At 30.1% G+C, this 26,073-nt stretch overlaps 1 protein-coding gene across 2 annotated transcripts in view; it reads left to right on the top strand.

Moving 5' to 3' along the window:
- The window catches only part of LOC107455130 (neurexin 1-like), a 272,802-nt gene that overhangs the window by 133,328 nt on the left and 113,401 nt on the right, over positions 1–26,073 (top strand). For both annotated transcript variants that reach the window (XM_071183981.1, XM_043044530.2), the window contains one exon: positions 13,011–13,321. In XM_071183981.1, the coding sequence (XP_071040082.1) occupies positions 13,011–13,321 (311 nt within the window). The remainder of the gene's footprint in view (positions 1–13,010; positions 13,322–26,073) is intronic.

The following is a 26,073-nucleotide window of genomic DNA, read 5'->3' as shown; positions in this document are numbered from 1 at the left end:
ATATATATATACATAAATTTTATCTGACGACGTCAATGCAGCCTTTTTTTTTAATTTTAAAAGTAATGTCCCATATTAGCAATCTACGATAATCTATAACAAACGCTCCTCCACAAAATCTAAGCATGAAATACAAACAGAAATGCATGAGGATGCACATAAGAAAAGGTGGTAGGGAGAGTCATAAATCACAGTGAAAGCTGGTTTCAGCCTCCTGCGGTGCAAAGGGTAATTTTCGCTGTGGGTAATTATGTTGAAAAGGGTTTTAGAAGGGGAAGGAAATTTTGAGTCTGATGATTGAAATTATTGAAACTAATTTACGATTTACGTAATATGTATAAAACCTAGAATTAAAATATTAATCTTAAGTTATAGAGAGTGTCTTAAGCTTTAAATCTGTCTTAAAATTTTTCCAAAAATGTTAAAAATAAACTTGTAATTAAAGTTTATCTCCTAAATTTCAGTCTTTCGAAGAACATGTTAGTTTCAAAAAAGTTTTAAAAATATTTAAAATCTTCCAACTGAAAATTTTGTAAGATAGTTTAATAGTAGACATTTCAAAGCATACAATGAAGCAAAAGAAATTCCAAAATGTTAATTAGTGACTATATAATGAGTAGGCTAAGAATCATATAATTCTCCATAGACTAACATGGAGAACGACGAAAGTAGAATCTCTCTCCAAGACACCCTTAAGATCAAGGATTAATGTCAAATATCAAGATAACAGGATTTTTAAATATTATTCGTTTATTACATACGTAAAAGTTGTTTCTCCTTCACAGGAGTAGCTTTGCGGTGAAGCTTAATCTGCTTTACGAAAAGGGTAAAAGCTAAACGTTACTTATTTTAATTTTTTTTATTTTATTTTTTTTAAATCTTCTTGTACAGACAGGATTTCGATTAAAAAAAGTGCATTGGCAAAAGTGCTTTTTAAATAAAACTACTATTATTTAATATAATGCAAAATTCCTTATAGTTTCTTGTTTCACATAAGTGTTTTTTTATTGATTTTTCATTCTGTCTCTCTTTTACTATGTTCAAATATTTAAAACGAGTTTTCGTAAGTTCGCTAGCCAAGAGATTTTGTAATTATAGTTTTCTCATTTAAAAATGGTAACTTTTAATAAAATACTATAGAATTTAAGCAAGTTTAACTTTTGAGGCTCAAAAGTTAGCTCCTTAAAAATAAGATGAGTCAGATAAAACCATAATTTTTGGAAAATGCTTAAAATCTGTAAAACGCTTTTCAAATTTTTCATTCTTAATTATCTTAACACGACTAAATATTGTTTCAAACTCTTAAAAATCACTATTCTAAACCACTCACTAATTGCTGTGGCCATAAAAAGCAAGGAGAAAATATTAAAATAAAAAACTGATATTTATCAGATAATAATAATTATAATAATAATTAAGTATTAAAAACTGAAACAAAATGTTCAGTTACTCTAAGACTGATTTCGGTTATTGATTCCTTGAATATTATTTTATGCCATCAAAATTTTCAAAGTTTATTAAAATAAATAATCTATGCTTTTGATTTATTTAATTTATATAAAATAAACTAATTCTAAGAATTTTCCTACTAGGTAATGTCCCACGTAAGAAATAATCAAATCCTACATAATATACTGAAAACTAAAACAAAAATTAATTAATTAAAACGTAATTTCTTATAAATATAGAAAGTAAGAATCATCAAGCCGAAAATTTTACCATCGACGGAAACCTGTATATAGTTGTGGGGTCTCAATTAGAAAAATCTTATTTCGAAGGATCACTTATACTACAGGGCCGGGATAGCCTGGTCGGTAGGGCGCTGGGCCCATGCCCGAGAGTTCATGGGTTCGAACCCCGCCGGTCGAAGACTCCCCGTGTAGTAAATGGTGACTGATGCACGTTAAATCTGTCGAGTCTCAAAGTCCTCCATGTTCCCATAACAAATCAGTACCTCTGGGTACTGAATTGGAGATTGATCGTTCTCTGATTCAGATCAAATTACGATCTATGGATGAATGAATGGATGCATGAATGGGTCCACCCTATGAGACGTATGAGTGTCAAAAGTCGAATTCTTTGCCATAGATGGCGCCACAGGAAAACAAGAACAATCGCACCTCCTGTGCCTTAATGGCATACGTCAACAACAACTTATATTACAAAAACATATTACGGAATACTTCAGTACATATTATAACTTGTCATAATTTCAAAGATTAGAAACACAGTCTTCCTTTGTTTATGCAATTTCTACAGGCATCCAGTTTCAATGAATTTTCAGAATTTTCTACTTAAAATAAGTATTGAAACAAAGTCATACGTAAAAAATAATCAAATCCTACATAATATACTGAAACGTAAAACAAAAATAAGCAAATTAAAAGGCAACTTCTTATAAGTATAGAAAGCAGAAATCATCTAGTCAAAAATTTTATCGTCGACGGCAATCCTCACATAGTTGGGAGATCTCAAGATATTTTGAAGGGTCAATAGTATTATAAAAACATATTACGGAATGTTTCAGTAAATAATATAACTTTCCGTAATTTCAAAGATTCTATAAGTAGAGATACAGTCTTCCCTTATTTATGTTATTTCTAAAAGCATCCGGTTTCAAAGAATTTTCAGAATTTTTTACGTAAAATAAGAATTGAAATAGCATCCTGCATAAAAAATAATAAAACTTTACGTAATATACTGAAATCATAAACCAAAATAAGCAAATTAATGCGAAACTTCTTATAAGTAGGAATCATCCAGCGAAAAACTTGACCATTGACTGAAACCCGTAAATAATAGTGAGATCTCAATTAGGATGAACTATTTCGAAGGATCAATAACATTATAAAAACATATTACGGAAGGTTACAGTTCAAATAATTACTTACCATTACTTCAAAGATTTTAAGAGATAGCATCAGATAGCCTTCCTTTATTTACGTGATTTCTTCAAACATCTTGTATTAATGAATGTTTGGGATTACCTAGATAAAAGAAGTAGAAAAAAATTAAAACGAGAAGTTTAATGGCATCTAATTTCTACCTTAAGATCAACCTACTTTTATCTATCGAAAATGTATCTGAATAATATTATTTAATCCAATAACTTTACAGCGTTCGTCTATTTACTTTTCAGAACGATTCGTAACGTTTATTAAATTATGTGAGTTGAATTTAAATTAGCTTGTTATTATTCAACGCCATCTTTAATAATACTATGTTTTTAATATCAATAGCTTAAATTAGAATAAAAGAATTATGTTTGGTGTAAAATGTATCTTGAAAGGAGCTCGAAGATTCAATTAAAGTATTATTATTGAAATTAAGCTCATTAAAATAGAAAGATTGATTTGCTAAATAAAGGTTCACTTTAAGTCTAATGTTATTATTGCAAAATAGTAACAAAAATATAAAAAATAAGTAATAAGAAATAATAAGAAATCTTTGACTGCAAAAATGATTTTATAAGCAAAAATTAAATAGCAAATTAAATTTTATTGATTATTTAAGCTTATTTAAATAGAAAGCTTCATTCTTTAATTTAAGACTCATATAAATATGGAAAAAAAATGAAAAAGCCTGAAAATATTAACTGTAAAAAAAATTTTCTAAGCATAACATAAAGCTAAGCATAACTAAGCATACAATTTGAGTAAATAGATAGAATAAAAAGTTTTAAATGCTATTATTGTGCCACTTAAAACTTATAAACAACTTACTGCAAGCTAATTAAAAAATTTATTGCAAAATAAGCAATAACTTCTTTAGCAATATACCTGCAAAACTTTAGCAATAAACCTGTGCTTTAGCAATATACCTGTAAAAGGTTAAGTAAATCGAACAATAAATGAAAAAGTAATCAAATTCGTTAATATGAAAAATATTAAAAAATGCCTCTTAAAAATTTTAATAATTATCGTCAATCTACACGCTAGTTTAACAAACTTTTAATTTATACATTTTATGAGTTTTAGTCTATTCTGCAAAAACAGGTTCTTGAATTTATCATTGGAATTATGCAAAGTTAAACAAAATAAGTTTTTCCCCCCTTTAATTTCGCATCTTTTTAAATTGAAACTTAGTAAATGGTAACTTAAACATTAGATCGAAAACTGCACATTTTTTAAACATTCGCTATTTTAAGGAAAGTTAATATTTTCAATTATACATCTACTGATAATAGAATTTATTTTGAAACACAATTTGATTTTCTTTCTCTTGAGCAGCATATTTTTTAGTTATTTGGAGCAGTTCGGCGAAGAGATTTTAATTTCTGAATGCACCTATTACTATTTTAGAAAAGATAGTTAAGAGAAAACTCCAAAACTCTTTTTTCGTAAGAAATTGCAAAAAAAAATTATTCATCGTTCCTGTACCCAAATAAAAATTTCCCAAACAGTGCCTGATTTTCCCTATTATTGATTGACATAACTCATTAGTAAATACTTCTTTTTCTCCACTGAACTATAATACTTATTCTCAGATTTTTTAATCACTTTTAAAGAAAAAGCAGTTCTGTGTTTAGACTTTGAAAAAAAATAGTTAAAATATCTTAATTCACTACATGATTAGGCAATTCTTAATCAATCTTAAATTAAATATTATCGAGGAAAAAAAACTGGTAAAATTACTGTACTGTGTGATAAAGATATTTCTGGTTAATAAACTGTAGTTCTTATAAAACCAAAATTTGCGGTTTTATAATTATACCTTTCATTTGGAACAAGGGACAAACCTGGAAAGTAAATTTAACCAAATAATTGATATTTACGCCACGCTTTAAGTTATCATGATAAAATTACCAAATTTTACCACATTTACAAAATTTATCACACATTAAAAAAATCATAAGATTTTGGTGTTCCAATAGAGATTAAATGAAAAAATGGTAAATTTTACCCAATTCTGGTAGTTTTGACCATATTTCTTTCTCATCGTAAAATAATGCATTGCTGAGAAAAAACATAGCTTTTTCACATAATATTTCCTTCCCAAAATAATTATTACCTGCTCCTAGGATACGCATACAAAAATGAAGGATACAACTAAAATATTGATTTTATGTCATTATCCCTTCTTAACTTTCTCTTATGTTTCGGTGTAAGAAAAATAAAGCTTTATTTGAAATGGCTTATTTCAACTTAAAGTCTTATCATGTTATGGTATCAAAAGCTACACTAATCTTTAAAAGAAATAAAAACTAAAATACAGAAGGAGCTAAGTTATCGCGTTTTTACGATCTTTACAGAGAAAAACTGTTAGTTCACATGTTAAAGCTCCTGTTAAACTTGACAGAAGTTTACAACCAGCTTAATTAGAAAACTGTGTTTCTATAAACAGTCTGACAAAAAATAAGGTATACCTCGAGTTGGAATGCATTTTTCCATTAACTTATTTCAATTATAGCATGTTTTACTTTATTCTATTTGTTGAAACTCGTTTATTTTTAGTGTTTTATTTTAACATAATTTCTCCGGAATGCCTTAGCTTTTTGGTAGAGCTCAAATCATGAATAATAAAAGCATACTTAGAGCATGTGTTTGTAAAGTAATTTTTATTACAGCACATAAAGTAGCTTAAGTGTTATTCACTTAAGAGAAGCTATTTTGACACGTATTTTGGCTTAGTAAAAATAATAAAAAAATCAAAATAATAAAAAATCAAAGTAATATGTAAGCAAAATAATGAAAAAGGAGATTTAAATGTATTTAAAAGCGTGTTAAGTGTTGTAAAAAAGGGTAGGTTAATGTAAAATCTATAAAAACCCATTTGAGAACAAAACTTGGAAAAAAACGTGTTTAATAATTATTTAAATAAAAAGAATTATCTGATCGTCTTTGGCATACTTTAATGAAATTCTTTTCAATCTTTTTTGCAATTTTTTACAGCACAAAAGTGGCTTAAGTGATATTTTTTAATACGTATTTTTGTTCAATGCAAAGTTTACAAAAAATAATGAAAAAGGTGATTTAAATATATTTAAAAAATCGTTTCCAAAGTTAGTAATGTATAAAAATTATAGTAGTATAATATATAGAGAAATCCGTTAATAAAGGATGCCAGAAAAAAAATTTTTAGTTTTCTTAAAGAAAAGTTAGAAAATGTACTTGGTTATATTTCAGGGCATTTTCTTTGGTAGTTCTTTTTTTATTACAACACAAAATTACATAAGTGTTATTTACTCCTGTGAAGTTATTTTAACGCTTTTACTTACCGTAAAATTTGCCAAAAATAAGAAAAAAAAGAGATATAGATGCATATCTCTAAGTTAGCATTGTATAAAGAGTAGAGTAATATTATATCTAGAGAAATGAAATCCACTTGGAAAGAAACTGAAAAGAAACTTGTGTAATTTTTTTATTAAAAAAAATATGTAGTGTATTTAGTCATATTTTAATGCATTTTTTGAAAAAATTTTATTACAACATAAAAGTAGCTTAAGTGTTATTTATTCATGAGAAGTTATTTTAACACTTTTTTTACTGAAAAAGGCATTAAAATATGACTAAATACACTACATATTTTTTTTAACAAAAAGACTCAAAAATAAAGGTAAATTCAAGATAAAAATAATAAAAAAACGGGATTTAAATGCGTCTAAAAGCTTAACTCTAAGTTGATTTTGTATAAAGAGTAGATCAATGTAATATCTAGAGAGATACGCTTGGTAAAGAACCGGAAGAAAATTGTGTTTAATATTTTGATTTTAAAAACTTTTTATCTAGTTTACACAGTTAAATTTAAATGCATTTTTTATTAAAGCAAAAAAGTAGCTTATTTACTCATGTAAACACAGTTTATCACTTTTGTTTTCGGGAAAATATGCTAAAAATAATAAAAAAGGGAATTTAAAACGCGTTTAAATGCGTATCTCAGGGGTTGTTTTATGTTAAAAGTAGAGTAATGCAATATTTGGAGAAATTAAATCCACTAAGAAAAGAAAATGAAAAAAAAATTTTTATTTTCATTAAAAAAAAGGTTGTATAGTGTACTTAGTCATATTTTAATGCTTTTTATAATATAAAGCCCTTATTACAGCACAAAATCAGCTTAAGTGTTATTTATTTATGAGAAGTTAGTTTAACACTTCTGTTTATTTGAAAATGAGCCAAAAATTATAAAAAAAGGAAATTAAAATGTGTTTAAATGCTTATCAATTAGTTTGTTTTGTATAAAATGTAAATTAATGTAATATCTAGAGAAATCCTCTTAGATGTTGAAAAAAAACTTGTTTAATATTTTTATATAAAAAAAAGTTATATAGTGTACTTTGTCACATTTAAATGCATTTTTTGTGAAGTTTTTTTTAAAACGCAAAAGCAGCTTAACTGTTATTTACTCATGTGAAGTTATTTAAACATTTTTTAGTATGCAAAAAGATGTTTACTGGAAACTGTTCTAAAAGTAATAAAAAGGGGAATTTAAACGTGTTTAAAACTGCGTTTTTAAGTTTGTATTGTAAAAAGAATTATTAAATGTAATACTTAGAGATATCCAATAGGGAAAACAACATGAAAAAATTAGCTGATTTTTTCTTACAAAAATAAAGAAACGCATAGTCAACTTTTTCATACTTTATTGCATTTATTTGTAAAGTTCTTTTTTTCATTGCCCAAGAGTAGCTGAATTCACGTATATGGAGTCATTTTAATGCTTATTATTTATCTTTTGTGATAATATTCAAAATATTTGAATGCCTTATAATTCATGTATTTAAGTTTGTATTGTAAGGAGATTAGGGTAATATGATCACACTACAATGCATGGATTATTTAAATTAACTACTGGGGATGGAGGAGGTTTACAGGGGGGGGTCTCACATCTAAAAGAACTGTACGTCATAAGATTTAAAATACACCTATTCTTTATTACCAATTCAAGCAGAATTTCTTTCCTTTTTACACTTCATAATACCAATGAAATACCATTCAATTTTAAACTATTTCATGTGAACAAACTTCATGAGTCAACACAATTATTCGTAATTTTAACGTGAACTGGACTTTTACTTATATTCGTTTAATCTCATCTAGCTTATACTTAAATACTAGTCTAAAAGTTTTTTTACGTTTAATAGTTTTAGAAAATCCCATCTTTTATATCCTATAAAAATATTTTTTAAGAAAACTATTATTATCACCATGATTAATTTGCAATGTTAAAATCTGTCAACACACCAGGCATTTCCTATAAGACGCAATTTCAGTAATTTTATTCAATTTAAGCTGATTTAATAATTCCTAACTTTAATCAGGCATCAATATCATTTAAGTACTAGATGCCAAGCGGTATTAAATTAAGAGAATTCTCAAAGTTAATGAATGGAATAGTACTGAAACATCATGCCCTTCTTGTGTTGATGTTTTAACGATAGCGAGTTAAATTAATTTAGAGACAATATTTGCTTAAATACATTTTACGAAACAATCGCAATAGTTATTAAATTGCCTATCTACTTAAATACCAGGGAAATAGTTTCGAATTCAGATCATATTTAAGTTCATTACAAAAGGACAAAGACGAACATTTGAGCTTTGTTTTGGAAATAAAGAGGTACAAAGGAATTCATTCAATTTCATCTAGTTGTTTCAATGACATAGTACTTAAAATTCCCTTTTTAAGAAAATAATGTGCTTTTAATTACGCCTTTAAAAATCTTTTAGTAGTAGTATTATGATTAAGATGGTTGAAAAATAATTTGATGTGATTGTAATATGTGCAGCAAAATAATTAGCGATGCTTGAAATAAAAACCATAGAACAAGATAATATTGATAAATTTTCTCATTGAATGATTTTTCTTACTATTTCTGTCATTTATATCTTGAATATTTCGCAAATATTATTTATATTTTGAATTGTGCAATTTTAAATTAAATATAAGTTAGAAAACACCAAGTTTTTATTAATGCTTTTCTGAAAACTTATTTATGTAGAAAAAAGACTTTTAAATAAAACCTTGTTCAAGAAAAGAAATTTTAAAAGTTCTTATAGAGGTTTCAAAAGTTTTTTGAATCTGTAATTTTTTTTTATCTTCATTAGATTTACGTACCTGACAGATTTCAAAATCAATTACAGGGCTTAAATTTTTTACTGCTTTTTTGTACAAATATAATCATATTTTCCAGATAAGAATCCACTACAGATCCATGCTAGGTTTGAAAATTCCAAATAGGACAAATACCAAAGGTTAGAATCCTCTTGTCATCAAGCAAACCATGAGAAGTTTTTGCAGTTTTCCTCTCCGTTTAACGCAAAAAGGGGTTAGTTCCATCAAAAAGTTCTCAAAGAAAGTCATTTTGCCCCAATACTTGATCCAAGTGTTCCCCTTATTTTTGGATCGGGTTCAAAATTACAAGGCTACGGAGTTCAACATTGATAGTCGTAAACTCAAAATTGAGCCTGCTGTTCAACACCGGTCATTAAAATAAAATGTGAACAAAAAGTTGTTTTTTAAGAAACTAAGTTTTCTTTGCAGGGTTTGTAACTTCGCTATAATTTGTACTATTCATTGAACACATTTTACGCGGTTGTCTCAACTTACGAAAAATCAGACCTTTAAGTAAAAAGCTGTCTAGGACGCTTCATTTCTTGTTTTAAACAATGCACTTTTCTTAAAGTTGTCTTAAATACGAATAAAATACCAGGTAGAAAAAAAATTTCCCATTGACAGACACATTACAAATTTGAACAATTTGGTAATACATGCCTACCATAATTTAAAGATCAGAAATATAATTGCCAAAAAAAGCTTTCACTCCTTGATTAAACTAAAAACATTCAGCATATAAATAAAAACTTACTTGGAATTTATTATTTTATATAAAATAGAAAACTCTCTGAAAAATGTTTCAAAGATCTCAATTTACTTTACAAATATTTCATCGAGAAAAACCCATCAATTGTAAAAAAAATAAATTTCTTCGGCGTTAATAATTCATGCTAAGAGTAAGATCTTGACGAGGTAAGAAGTCCCGAAAGCAACTCCACAAAATCATATATACCGTTGTCATTTTCGCAATCGCTGAAAAATTTACCAACCCTGAATCTACGTCTTTAGAAAGCGGCAGCGCACAATTTTCTTCTCCTCTTCCTTAGTCCTACAAAAAAATAACTACTCATTTTTTTTCCTTGCTTGGCGACGTTCATTCCTGTCAAGGTACTTTGGTGAAAAAAGCATGAAAAAGAAGAAAATAAATCCCATTACCGCACCTTATTTCCCAGAAAAATAACACTACAAAATATATGAATGGTTGTCGCACCTACCTCATCTATCAAAGCTGCAGTGCTGCATCGTGCGTTGTCATTTTTTCTGCAGAAAACCCTTTATCATTTTGTAATGCGGTTTCAAATTTTTTAGAAGCCTCTTTTTCGACTTATGAAATAACGACGGTAATTCGGTGGGAGGGTCTTTTTTTTCCGGAGTTGCATTATATTTTAAGGGTCCGATGGCGTGATCATATATTTACTGTCTTTTATTTTATTCTTTGAAGTTTTTTTTATCTTTGAGTTTTGCTTATTGTTAGATGGCTTATTTGGCGAAACTAACAAAATTTGTTCCCTTGAGGAAAAAATTAGAGAAATAATGAATATTTTTGAAGGAATATAGCTGAAGGAATAACTTAAGAGCTTGTTCCGCTAATAGGAAGAGTTGTTGCCGAAATTTCAAATTTTTCTTTGTTGCCTTTGAGCACGAATCTATAATTTGACACTTTTGTTTTGCTTTCTGTATTGAAAGAAGCTTTTCGGATGCTACACCTCCAGGGTACATGTATATCTGAATAAATTATTCTTCTAAACTTAAAATGTACTAATGAATACTTTTCTAATCATTTAATTGCATATTCCGAGTACATCCCGTGTATCTTGTAATATACTTCTATGCTAATTTTTCCATGAAAAAAAAACGCAACTAACTTCCTTCTTTTCGTTAAACAAAGGGAGGTTAAATTGCATTTTAAAATGCTTATAAAGCAGTCGTTTTTTTACTATCTTCTTCTTTTAATTTATTAATATAATTCTTACTTCTGTATTAAGCTTAATCTTTGAGAGGTTTAAATAAGTTGGCTGAAAATTAAGTTAATAGTTTATAAAACTTTTATCTCATTTTCTGTTCTCGCAATATAATTCGCAGTGCCCACAAATTTAAATTAAGTATTTTCTTAACTCCTTTGATTCGAGCCGGAAGGGCTCAAACCCAAAAGCATTCGCTTCCCAAAGAGACACCCTAGGTTCGAATCCCATATATGACTGGTTGATTTATATATTGCGCATGCCTCTCTCCAACTACAGTGCTAAATTTAATTACTCCATTCGAAAGACGGATAATGTGGTCGAATTCCTTTGCTTTCAAGATAAGGTTTTCATCGTTCTTCCTGTTTATGCAATTCAAATGTCCAAAAAAAAATCGTCCACTAAGATGAGTTTTCCACAAAGCTTATTGCAGAAATTTCCATTCACTTCAGACTTGAATTCAGAATTACAAGGCCAATTGATAATCGAAAAAATAGGCCGTTCAAATCTATAATTATTATTAAAATAAATAAATAAATTAATTAATTAATTAAAAAGAAGGAAATAATAGAATAATCGTTTTGATTTTCAAAATGGCTTTGGCGATGAAATGTTCTACATCCATTAAAACGAGTCAGTTTGAATTTCGGCAATGGATCACTGTTTTTTATACTGCCCTTAGATGATCAATGTTCTGTCGCAAAATATCCTTAAAATTAGTTGGAGTGTTGTTTCAAATAATCTTGTTGTCGAACTAAGCAGAGAAAGTTCGCATGAATTTCCTCTTTGCGAGCATAAATGTGGGTTCGTATTCTTAAAGAATTACTTCACGAAGTTGAATTTGTATAATTCTAGAGCCAGAGGATTCCTTGTTTTTGCATTTATTGTAAAATTACAATTCTAATAAAATCCATTCGATAGAAACTAATGTTTTAACATAATTAATTGAATTTTGAATCATGAAGTTCTTTGCTTCCATTTGACAGAACCTCCCGCTATCTTGCCTTTTGTTCTGTTGTAATTTTTTTCTGCAACCCATTTCAAGAAAAAATATATTTTTACATTCCATTTTCTTTAAAGAAAGGAAGGTTGAGTTAAATTTTAAAATTGATAGTGCCATCATAGATTTACTGACATTTCAATTACTTGGTCATTTATTTAATGGAAAATATTCAAACAGCAAAATTTAAGGAAAAGAAAGTGTCCTAAATCGTCTTAAATCTGAAATCAGCTTTAAATATATAAATTTAGGCTTACAGAGTTCAAAAATCATAGAGTATTAATGTATGTGGGGTTAGCAATAAAATCTAAAAATTAGCTTTGTAAAAAATTATTTCGTGTTTGAAAGTAAATCATACATAAAATAACTTGATTTTCTAAAGAAGAATTTTCAAGCCTGATTTGCTCAGCAAAATAGTGAAATGAGCGTGGAAGATTAATTTTCGAACTTGCTTATTAAATTAATGTTTATTTTTCAAATACATTAAGCACATAGGTAAACGAAAACGTGGTTCACGCTTTATTCTACCCAAATAGTACATAAAGCTGAAAAAACAGTGATAAGTATAAAAATTAGTTTTATTGCAACATTCATTTTTTGTGGTTACTTTTCAAACTTACTGTTTTGTAGCATGAATCAGGACTAACATTATCAAATATGTTATGGGATATCTAAAAAAATATTACTCTTTTCTAATTTAATATTTTTGTTATTCAGAATTGTGATCTAACTGTTCGGTAGTATTGTATATAAATACATAATACAGAAACAAATGTACCTTTATTTCTTAAATAGAAAACTTATTGGACAAACTAAAATTCCCACTCTATCTTTGAATGATCCTGATCTATTGTGATCAAATTGTTCTTATAAGAATAAAATTTCACTGTAAAACTTTATGCTGTTAAATAACATTTTTCAAAGTATTTGCATAAAAAAATTTCTTTTGTTAAATTCCATAATGCTTAGTTTTTAATTATTATTATTATTTTCAGAACGAGCACCAGCCGAAGCTACTTTTCGTGGTTCAGAATATCTAGCATTCAACCTCCTGTCTTTGAACTCAGAGCCAATCCTGAGCTTCAGCGATCAAATCTCACTGTTCTTCAAATCCCGTCAACCCAGCGGTTTACTTCTATACACCGGAAGAGGTGAGGACCACTTATTGCTAGCCCTGAGAGACGGTGGAATCATTTTAGTAATTCATCTGGGTTCGAGTTCAGTAGAGAAAGTGCTGAAGCCAGCTAAAGTGAGATTTGATGATAATCAGTGGCATAAGGTGCTCGTCCATCGAAAAGTCAGAGAAGTACGTAAAATTTACCTTTGAAATAATGCAGCACAGGAATAATCAAAGACAGTATTTGAAATTCCAGAAATTGCTAGTTTATATTGCTTCTTGACTAGCTGATAGAGAGGTAGGGGAGAGTGGGGTCAATTGTAACATTTTTTACTTAACTATTTTTAACTGACAAAAATTCCAATATATTATTAGTATTAATTGACAGACGAGTAAAGTAGGCTATCCTCTACTAGAAAAAAAAATAAATACCTTATTTTAAATTTTATTATATCAGTTATTAACAATTTTTGACAGTCGTGCACTTGTTACAATTGTCCCCACTTACGGGGTCAATTGTAACAGTTCATAAATTCAACTAAAACATAGTTAATTATACATATTATCATAGTTGTGATATATTTTTTTATTGATCAAAATAGTAATGATACTTTAGGAGTCAAAATAATGATGAGCAGAGACCTAAAGGGTCAAACTTTAAGGGGTTAAAAATTTTAATTTATGCTGTGAAAGGTGACAAGTGAAATAATGCACATGCAACATAATATAAATGATATAGGAAACTATGGGTGGTTCTTAAAGAGTTAAGTAATGGTTTGTAAACATAAAATTATTTATTTTCAGCTGTTACAATCGTCTCTTTACTTATTGTTACAATTGTCCCCAAGACGCCATTTCAGCTTCATTTGTTAAAAACAATGCTAGTTAATTAACAAAACTAGTTTTTTTTTTCAAAATGTTAATTAAGGTGTCCACTTACATATTCGGTTAATAATTTTTATTTGTTTAAACAAAATTACTTTGCTACAATATAATATTCTAATACCAAAAAAAGTACTTACGTAGCGTGAAAATATCTTTTGCGATGTAACTCTTTCAAAAGTACATAAAAATGGTTGCCAGCAGGGGTGTACATGTAGATTTATTAAATACACCTTGTTCGCCACCTAGGAACCAAATCTAGAACCCGACACTCGAAATATTTGCTCTGTTACAATCGTACCCTGTTACAATTGACCCCACTCTCCCCTACCTATTATAGTGCTGAAACGAATTAATTGAAAAAATAACAGATCATTGATAAGAATTTAATTATTTCTTGGCTTACTGATGGAGATTTTGGATACTATGTTATAAATTGCAAGCGTGGGTCTATACTGCTAGTTGATATTGCTTCTTGACTAGCTGATAGAGAAGCACCTATTATAGTGCTGAAACGAATTAATTAAAAAAAATAACAGACCATTGATCAGAATTTAATTATTTCTTGGCCTACTGAAGGAGATTTTGGATATTATGTTATAAATTCCAAACGTGGGTTAATTTTAAATATTAAGAGATCCTTTCCTTAAAGAATAGCTTCCTTCAATACGTGACTACAAGGCTTTTCTGGGTTAAGAGTAAATTTTTGAGAAAGTAACGTTTGATACTTCTTAGTATCTCTATGATTATAATTCTCTATTAAAAAGTATGACCAAGCAACAAATTAAGAAAAATTTGCTGTTTTCTCAAACAGCAAATACAATGATGCAGGCAAATACAATGGTACTAAACAACAAATACAATGATACTAAAATCGCAAAATAATGCTGGGACTTGAAGTAAATTTTCTACGCCTATTTTACTTTTTTAAAAACAAATAAAAATAAGAACCAAAAAAAATATATAAACACCTTTAGAAGCACGTAAATAATAAAGTTTTCAACACACAGAAATCTTTTCAATTAAACTTTTAAAGAAAAACAGTAATTATATTTTATTAGTTTCACACTTTAATCTGATTTTTATTTTAATTTACTTATTTTACTAGACTTTCATCGCTAAATAAATTTACAATTCCTTTTTTTATCAAATTATTCAGGTTGAGTATATTTCTCCCTTTTATTTTAGGAAATTTCCTTACAAAATAAGCCACTTTAATTCTAATAAATGATATAAACATATCATGTTGTATTAACCAGTGTTGAAAATCAATCAAAGAGCTGTTTCGATGACGGTTTTAAATTACTGAATTTAAGTAAATTAGAATTAGCTTTTGAATTTAGGCATTGACGATCCGAAATGAATAATATACCCTGCATCACAAGCAGACTAGCTTGCAAGAAGACCCAATTTCAACCCAAGCAAGTTTCATCTACAAACAATAATTGCAGATTTTATTTTATTTCATAAATGGTGCTAAACACCAGCTCCAATTCTGAGTTTATGACTATCAATGTTCAACTCCATAGACTTGTAATTTTGAACCTATCTCAGAAGACAAGCGTACTCTTAGATCAAGCATTGGGATAAACTAGAGTTCGTGGAGGACTTTTTGATGGAACTAATCCCTGCACTTGTGTAACTTGAAAAGAGGAAAGTCACGAAAACATTCCTTGATTAGCTCGACGGCAAGGAGATTCTAACGCATGACCCGTCTGCCACTGATGATATTTTACGTTTGTGCTATGATCGGTGCTAGCCAGGAGCAGAATTCGTATCAACTAGTCACTTTTGGGATTCAAACCTGGATCACCTCTTTGGGAGGTGAACACTCTATCTTCTGAGCCACAGCGACTCACAATTACAGAGTTGATCAATTGAGTGCTTAATCCACAAGCTCCCAAATGATAAAATCTATAAATTTCTAAAGCTCATACAAACCGTTTGTGCTATAGAGCTTACAATTTTAATCTATTAATTTGCATTCAAAAAGGAATTTTTCTTAAATTGCTTGTCAACCGCTCGATGCTAACGCACTTAAAAAAAATAGTGCATTGAGTCCCTCCGCGCGGAAGAAGTTAAACTTCGTAACCTGCGACGCTAATTGTAGAAGAATCATCAGTCGTAGAAGGATCACTTGTTCTATTCAACGACTCTTTTTCCTGCTCCGCTCGCTTCCGTGCTCTGTAATAACGGTAATATTGTGCATTTTTCCCTCGTGGACCTCTTGAACCAGTGGAAGTGCTTGTGGTTGCCTCATCGTCTCGCCATGGAAAATGTATTTGTATTAATAAAGTATGTGAAGGCGCCATAATGTAGTTTCAAAAGAGAAAACCTAACAATCAATTGATATTCACAAGAGACGTACCTTGACATAACCTTAAATCCGTCGCATTGTCCGTGGGATTGTTTTCACTCATTTTTCACAATTGTTATCCACTAAATTTGAAAATAAAAAATACTATCCTATTAAATTATATGTGTATCAAATCAAACTAAAAAAATATTTATAGAAAAACAATGCTTTTATGACTTTTATTATTTTTATGCTAGTGAGAACCAAAACAATATGGAAATGAATGAGGGAAAACTGAATCCTGCCATGTGATTTCCCGGCCAATAAAAATTTAGCGTTAAACGTTTAACGCAACCTTGTTGGAAGTCGCATAAGAAGTATCACTTCAAAAAATTTCTCTCTAAATTTTATACTTATACATTCATCCACTAAGATCTGCTGAATTTGAAGAGGTGATAAAATAAACTGATTTGGTAAAATAAGATCTTTCTCCGAGTTATCTCATTTTTTTCAAAAATGTCACTTGGAGCCTTCATCTGCAAAACTCTTCAATCATAATTTTTAAATTAGTTGTTATAAATATTGCTGTGATGCAACAAGTTCGAATATTATATTTAAGTTTTCCACAGACAATTCCAAATTTAACTACAAAAATCATCACTGTTTACATAAAAAATAATAAGAACAGAACAATCATACTTTCCTTTTTCATTGCTATAAAAATTGCCTTTTTCAGTACAACTCATCAAAACATTATCAACTGTCTCTTACATGTGAATGAATTATGAATAAGGGATATTTAAATTGAATTTAATTTGATGTTCACTCTTAAAAGCTTAAATGAAAAATTTATTGGAACAAGATGTTCAAAAAAAGGAAATAGAAAGCACAACTGACATTTAAAGTTTAGCTTGATCCCAACTCGCGCATCGGTCGTTTAGGGGAAAAAAATTAATTAAAATACTCGCTCAAGATTTAATTGGCGCTGATAATGTCAAGTCAACTAATCATTTGGGAACGATTTCGCGGCCGCAGAGTTTACGTGGATTGAGATTTATGAAGCGTCTAGAAACGTTTTTTTTTCTCCTTGTTTGATGTGAAAGCTATTCATTTAAAAACGTGCCCCGCGTGTAAAATTGTAGTCCGGATGTAATCGTGTTGTTTCTTGCATGATAGGATCTTAAAATGAAGTTTGTTGATGATGTCAAGCCTGGAAAATTGAGTTTTTAGCTTTTTAAATATTTATCTTCTGCATTATAAATTCTATCTACTCTTCTGGGAAATTCAGTCAGGTTACAGTGAAAGAAAGACTTTTGAGTTATATTATGCTCGTGCCTGAAACCTAATTGTTGTAACAAAAGATTTTTAAGATCCACTTTGTCGTTTCATCCCTTTAGAAGTTGAATATTGCTTTGCATGCAACGAAAGCAGACTACAGAATGCAGAAAATTAAACCACACTTTCAATAGTTAGTATGGCGTAACTACCACTACGTTTATTAAACATCAATTCACTAGTATATAAGACATGCTAACTCGATTCCATCTTGGGGTATCTTAAGTAGATGGTGGTTGGCATGGTCGATAGTTCTTTTTCCTACAGCCAAGAAGGTCATGATGGATCTGCAATATTTTTAACCAACGACATGAGCGTGACAATTTATTCAACATTGCATACTGGCCTCCTTTAGTTCCTAGCCAAGAACACGTGGTAGGAGCTGTATACAGTAGACGGTTGTGTGAGTGGTTGCTCCTGTGTTGCTATTAGCAGTCGAGAGTTTGTACGCGTCGATCTGAACCTGGGTAGGTCTCAAGCCGCTAACGGAAATAGAATCCCGGTCATACACATGTGAGATTAGAGACTCAATCAGTATGCCATCGTGATTCAGACTCAAAATATCAAAATTTCAATACTAAACATGGAATAAAACATTTAAACTCGAATATTTTTCTGGATATACGTATTTCTAATAACATTCATGTTATTTGTTAACTATGCCTTAAATTGGTCGTGCATTTTTCAAAATAATATTTTAAATATCTAACAATCCCATGCCTGAAATGACATACTTGCTTGTAAACTCAAAAAAAAAAAAATCCGTTTTACTTTGAATCATAATGTGTTATGAAGTGTTGAAATGATTGATTTGCATAGTAACGTGGTACAGTTTGACATTTTATCAAGTTTACCACAAATTGGAACATTAAAATTCAACCTGTTCCAAAATTTCGAACAATATTTCATAAACATTGTCCACCTACTTTAATTTAAAACAATACCTAAATATTTTTGATGGCAGATGAAAAACCGAAAACTGTTAAATCACTAGAGGATGTAAAGATAGTGATATCTTAGTACAAATTGATATAAAAAATCTTTTATTTACACTGTTAAACATTTTGAAACATATTCAACCATAATGCCATACAAAATCGTTATAGTTTTAATGAGATGCTAAATATAATGGTGTTTTCATTCTCAAACTAACCTCCATTGTGTTGGTATTGGACACAACATATCCTTTGTTACATCAAACAATTTGTGATTCAAGAAGCTGCCAAGAATTCAAAGTCAGAGAGTATTGTACTTCCACGCATTCATTATTATGACGATACAAAATGTATAGTGTATCTAAATAAAGAACTCCCCTCGACGGTGACTATGTTTACAAAGTTCAACTATTTCAAGTAATGGTTTTCCGTCTATATTTAAGCCAATTTGGCTCTTAAGTTGGCGAGAGAAAGGTATTTAAATAGAGAGAAGCTTCTCTCTTTGAAATACGGCCTACGGCATACGGCCTTAGATTTTGTGGAGAGGGGAGTTCTACTTCACGAAATACCATTTATTTTATTTTATAACTGTCGTTGAATAGCCGACCTAATTCTGAGTTTACAACTATCGATGTTCAATTCTGTAGCCTTGTAATTTTGAAACTCCTAGATCAAGTATTGGAGAAATTTGCCTTCGCGGAGGACTTTTTGTTGTAACTCACCCGTATTTGCGTTACATAGAGAGAAAAACCATGAAAACTTCCCACGGTTAGCCTAATGGCAAAAGAACTCTAACCCATAACCCAACCGACTCTAATCCGTCTACAACATTCGTCAGTACTGTGGTCGGTGCGATCCGGGTGTAGAATTCGTATCTGTCAGCCATCACTGGGATTCAAACCCGGGTTACGTCACTTCATTGGGAAATCAGCACTCTACCCCCTGACCAACTACGGCTCTATACTCTGCCATTGAAAATTTTATGGCGATACGGAAATTAAGTTAAATGTAACACTTGAAAGAAAGGGAAACAAACTATCCAATGTAAATGTCGTTGTCGACTGACATCTAGAGTTGTGTTGCTGCATGATAACGCTCGCTCTCAGATTGTTTAGTCAACATAAGGCTTTTCGCTCCAATTCAAATGAGACGTGGTTAATCACTCCTCTACAGCCCAACATGAATAATATCTTAACCACAAATCTCTTTTAACATCGATTTTAACATATGCTTGTAAAACCTGGACCATAATATCCTGTACGGAAGAGGGTATCTTTGAGAGAAAGGTCTTGGGAAGTATTTTTGGAGGAATTCAAAAAAATAGTGTGTGACTTAGAAGAACAAATTTAGAGCTATATCACTCATATAATGAACCTGATATTATTAACTTCATTAAACGACAAAGAATAAAATGGTCAGGTCACGTTATCAGAATGGATGGAGACCGTACCATAAGTTTTCAATGCCAGACCAGTTGGCACGCGAAAAAGACTCAGGTCGAATTTAAGATGACCTAGAAAAGGACATTTTGGTCTTAAAATCTAAAATCTGGAAAACGCTAGCTGGAAAAAGGTTAGCCTGGAAAACCTCTTGAGAAGGCCAAGGCTCACCCTGGGCTGTCGATCCATTGATGATGACAGTCCGACTTGACCCATTAGCTCCCTGACATGAGGAAGTTACTTGGAGCTCAACCCAGGGCTTGTGATGAATAGCTTTAAACTGCTATGACAAGGTGCAAGTCTGTTAACCTCAGGCAGCTGAGCTTTTTTGCAGAAAAGATTGATAAATCAGTAAATTGCAACAAGTAAAATAATTTAAAAATAGAGGACAGCTATACCCTTCTGGTGAAAATAAAATTATTTGGTAAATATATACTGGTTTTTGTTAAAAGCAAAACGGAAGTCAGTTTCTGAATTGCCCTTGTTTTCTGTTACCGGCTCAACACTCTAAAACTTTCTTAACAGTGTAGTATAGAACATTAATGAGCTGAGCAGAAGGTTTTTTTTATTATTTTTCCCTGGATGGAAAAATGTAATGGAAACTCTCGTCCAAAATTGGTCCCACACCCACAGCAGTTTGAGGATTAGTATAATTCCAGAAATACATTGCATTTTCTGTTCTTTTAGAATATTAAGTCATCAGTAACCAGGAAATTTCTCTTTAATTATTGGGTGTGAGACAATGGATGGGAATAACGTATTTCTCGTATTTTTGATCGATCTCTCTCAGTGTTCGTATAATACACGAAATGTCAAACCGTGTAAGTTCCACGTAATCCATTTTATATTATGACATGTTCAAATATAGATCAAACGTTATTGTCATTAAATAGAGGAAACTGAATTTTATGGTAACATCTGTTATTACAGCAATTTCCTCACTATTTTGTTCCTAAATCGTTCATTTGAATAAATCATAAATCATGTCCTTCGTGCAATGCTTTCTCTTTTTCGAGTTTTTTCAGCAGTATAATTCAAGACTATAATAAATTTTCTACCAATATAAGGGAGAGTTAAACATTTTTATGCGATAAAATTTTAAAATTTATCTTATAGAAAAAAAAGGTTTTAGAACGTACCTCAGACATGAAAACTCATTCACTTATTCTTAAAACATAATTCTCTTCAGTTTAAAAGGAACTGTTTCATTTTAAATTATGATCCATAATGGATTTTAATATATCATTCTGACTATTCATTTAACTTTTAATCATTTTGAATAAGCTATTCCTATTTTAGATACCAGGTATGAAGCAAAGCAGTCAAAATTGAAATACAATGGGGTTTTTTTCTAAAATCAAACTAATTGAGTATTAATTTTACAAGTCGTGTTAAATTATTAGTGATTAAATTCAACCTATATAGTAGAGTCTCGATAATGTCAGCCTCCGTTTTTCGACTTTCCCATAAATACGAGCTAGTTAGAAGAAAAAAAAGTCAGTTTTGCTTCCAAATGAGGACAAACTCCTACACAACAAGTGGCATAATTACTACGATTGATTTTAAGACAATTACTGTGACTGACTGCTGAAAAACGATATTGTGCTTCCAACTCTGAAATATGTGAATAGTGTGGTGTTTAACCCCTTAACGATTTATTAATTTTCAAATAAATTGTCATAAAAGTGCCTTTTTTCTGACATCTGACCATCTTGTGCTGACATCTAGTTTAAAATAAACTAACTATCTACAACTACCTTAAAAAATATCCTGGTACTGCCATCTGGTGTGTAAAATGAGAAATAAAATGTTTTCCAGGCGAAAGAAATGAATTAGTTTTATTCTTAGTGTCACGTTACAACTGAATACTCCAACCCGGAAATTTCACGAGAGCGAGAAATAGAGGGCAAAACCTCACCCCGTCATTTTCACGGGAGCAAGAAGGAAGGGGTTGAACAAAAAACATTAGACAATTATTTTAATGCACAATTAACCTGATGCAGTAATATAATGAACATTGTTATTTGGTTTAATGTAGTAAATGTGTCCTGATCCTCAAATGTAAGTAAATGTTCTTTAAATATAATACAGTTTTCAATTACATACTGAAATTAAAAATTACTTTGTTTCCATTTATTGAAATACTTATTAAATTTTAAGTTTTCGATAATTCGAGTTTCCGAAAGTTCGAGGTAGGCTCAGTCTCGTCCACCTCATGTTATCGAGACTCTACTGTATATAATTTATTGTTCCACCAAAATGATTTTTTAAGAAAAAACGAAAGAAAAATATTGCAAAATTTTATTATGAGAAATATAAATTTAATAAAGAGTAATTATTAAAAAAAATCAAGAAATAAAGTTAAGGGAAATGTTTATTAGAGTCTAATCATCGATTACCTGTATTCGTATTGAAATGTTCCTGCTCACGATATATAAACTGTAAGTAAAAAAGAGTTTAAGAATTTTTTTAATTGCTGTATCAAGTATAATTTTCCACACATATTTCAACAAATATCTTAGTGTGGTATTTTGACTTTAAGTCGTTTTCCATGTTTAATTTCAGAAATGAAAAATTGAAAAAGTATTCTTATAATAAATAAATTTTTTGATACAAATAAAAATCTTCATAGATGTGATGTATGAGTAAAAACACGAAGTTGAAAAAATGCATTTTTAAAGGAACAAAGGAACTCCTAGATCAAGTATTGGGACAAACTAGCCTTCGTGGAGGACTTTTGATGGAACTAATCTGCAATTGCGTTTCACTGAAAGAAAACCATGAAAAACTCTCTTTGTTAGCCTGACGGTAAGAGGATTCTAATCCTCGATCCGCCTACCGTTGAGGATATTTTACGTCAGCACTGTGATCTGCGAGAGCCGAGATTGAATTTGTATCACCCAGCCACCACTGGGATTCGAACCTGGGTCATCTCATTAGAAGGAAAACGCTCTATCACGCACAGATTGAAAGAAATGCAGAACAATGGAAGTAGTTTGCCGAGTAAAAATTAACATTTCTTAACTACATTTAAAACAATAATTATTTCTGTTTGCTTAAAATTTTATCTTTAATTGAGGTTACAAATTTCGGGCACTCTTTTTTGATGACATTGCATTTTGAATATTCTATTCATTAATTATATCTAAATTATTTTTGATATTTTCTCTCGTATTACAACGTAAGCATATTTACTCTAATACTTATTATACATTTAGTAAATATTATATTTAAGAAAAAGTATAATGAACTAAAAACTGGTCGAAAACCTCTCGCTACTCCGACCTCAACAATGGGCTACATATCTGATCCTACATAACTGAATCAAATTAAAAATGAAGACTCAGTATAATCTCCTGAAACTAGTTCAATTAATTGTTAAGGAACAACCGTATATAAGAATAATTATCACTTTTGTTACCGAAAAAGATATTTCATTCCTCGATATTGTATAAAAAGACATTTTGCCTACACTTTTAAGTAAATCAGAAATAAGTTCAGTGTTATTTGTTAAGTCTCGTATGGGGAAGAACTGAAAACTGTACGAAATGATAACATCTTCACTGTTCTTTTGAAATGAAAGGATAAGTCTGTCACGCACTTTTTAAGTGACACGAAGATAGACATTTCGGATTTGAGATAAAATTTCGTGACAAGCTCATCACATGGGATAAGTATCTAATTCCCTTTCCTCTAAAGATACCAACTTCGAATCGAACATTGGAAAGTTTTGTTCCAAATATAGACGTGGTGATCAATTCCTAACCTAGCAGGTGAACGATAGAGTTTATAGAGAAAATGGTTAATAGCCCGGAGACCAAAATTGTCAGCCTGGATTGCGGAAAGAGGGGAGCTTTTAAAATGGATGGCTGCAATCATATCCGGCAGCCGGACTGATTAATTCTTAACGTCTATACTGTCGCAAGGAGGCTTCCCACTGGTCGATGGGGCGTGATTCGACCGGGTAGTCGGGCGTGAAGATTCATTGGGTAGTGAAATGGTCATCGCTGAAACTCGCGGGAGGGAAGGCTTGAGAAGATATTATTTTTCATTCTTTGATTTGCAAACTTAATCGATGCTTTCACAATGATTGATACATCCAATCTTTCTTTAGTCCTTCGATATTGGAGAAATCTCTGAGAATCCAATTAAAGCTTTTCTCTCTTTTTTAGGTATAAGCTTTAATCTATTTTAAAACAATTGATTAAAATATATCTACATTCGTCTATAACTCGATTTACGTACCTGAAAAAGTATTGATGACTTTAAAAATGAACAACGATATTAATTTTTAAGCAATTCACAATTTTTTTTAAAGAATTTCCTGAAATGTTATAGAAATAAAAGCTTTCTGCAATGTTCAATAAACCTTACGGTTACATTATTGAAAAAATATTTGCAACTTTCTAAACGGCTGCGGATTTAAAATGTATTAAAACCATTCTGAAATTATCACAGACGTTTATTACAAAGCATTAAGTGGGGCCATCGATTATCAAAAATTTTGTTTAAGGATAAAAAATATTAAAATTTTTTATTTGTTGAAATTGTTTGCTTTCGGGTTTTATTTATTCATTTTTTTAAAAACTACATTCTATCAAATTGAATATATGTTTTTACTTTTTTTAATTATAATTCAGAGTTTTTTCAATAGTTAGTTGCAAAAATCCTTTTTTTTCTTCTGCATAACAATACTTTAACACTTTCTCAAAACTAATACTAATCGGATAACTAAGAACGTTTCTGAAATTTTTATAAAAAATATAATACTAAATATGCTTACAGTGATCAATAAGAATAAAATTCTTATTGATCATTATTTTCAACATAATTTATTATTTTCAGCATAATTTTGTTCCAATCAAACTAAAATATTTCAACCTAGCATTAAAAAATATGTTTTTATAACTATGCTGTTACATTTCTAAAATCATTACAGAATATACAGTAGAAACAATTAAATAATTGTCCCACTTTCGTGAAGTTAATATGACATAGAATTATGTCAGAAGTCAAGATGTCAATTATGTCAAGACAGAAATAGGATGATTTTTTTGCTTTGCGTGGAATGAATTGGTCTCTTCATTTAAAAACAAATCCTTACTACGAATAACTTTAGATTATACACGCTTTGATAGAAGTGAAAAATTTTAATTAAGACATAACATTGACTTTCAACACTTATGCTAGTATTGGTAGTATAGTTAGTATTGGTTTATTCCTAACTTATTTCATTACTAACTTATAACTTATTACTAACTTATAGCTAACTTATACATTCATATTAACCTAATTTATACATTCATTACTAACCTAACTTATTTCATACTCGGTTATAACTTATTTAGTTACTAACCGAATACCGGTTCTTCAAACGGGTGACAAAAAAAAAAGAATCAATAAAACAGCAGTGAACAAAACTGAACTTCGTGCTCAAAATTGAAGGACAAATATTGGGCCAAATAATAACGCAAAAATAATACCAAAGATTTTTTTTCATTTATTATTATTTGTAGCCCTTCCCAGTGGCTTTACGTTATTAAAAATTTAACTATAAACAATATTAAAACATGGTTTCAGATAACCTTAGAAATATTAATCTGATCACTTAGTCCGCTTAAGCTACCGCGATCACGTTGATCATTCAGATAACGTGGCATAACGGAAGGAAAATAATTAAGTATAATAGAAAGAGCAATGAACAATTTTTTTAGATTAGAGATCTAAGCCATCAAATATTACTGATGCTATCCTCAAAATATTTGAATAAAGTGAATCGATTATAGCTTGTTTTAGAGGCCGGGATAGCTTGGTTGGTAGGGAACTGAGCACATGTCTAAGAAGTCGTGGGTTCGATCCCCGGCTGCCGAAAACTCCCAGTGTTGAAAATGGTGACTGATGCGCGTTAAATCTGTTGAGTCACAAAGTCTTCCATGTTCTCATAACAAACCATAACTCTAGAGGTACTGATCCAGGAGTTTCTTTGTCTTCACGATTGGTTCAAAATTACAAGGCTGCGGAGTTGATCATTAGTAGTCATAAACCCAAAATTGG

The sequence above is a fragment of the Parasteatoda tepidariorum genome, chromosome 8 (assembly GCF_043381705.1).
Source record: "Parasteatoda tepidariorum isolate YZ-2023 chromosome 8, CAS_Ptep_4.0, whole genome shotgun sequence".
NCBI lineage: Eukaryota > Metazoa > Arthropoda > Arachnida > Araneae > Theridiidae > Parasteatoda > Parasteatoda tepidariorum.
This window is presented reverse-complemented; position numbering and strand designations above follow the sequence as displayed.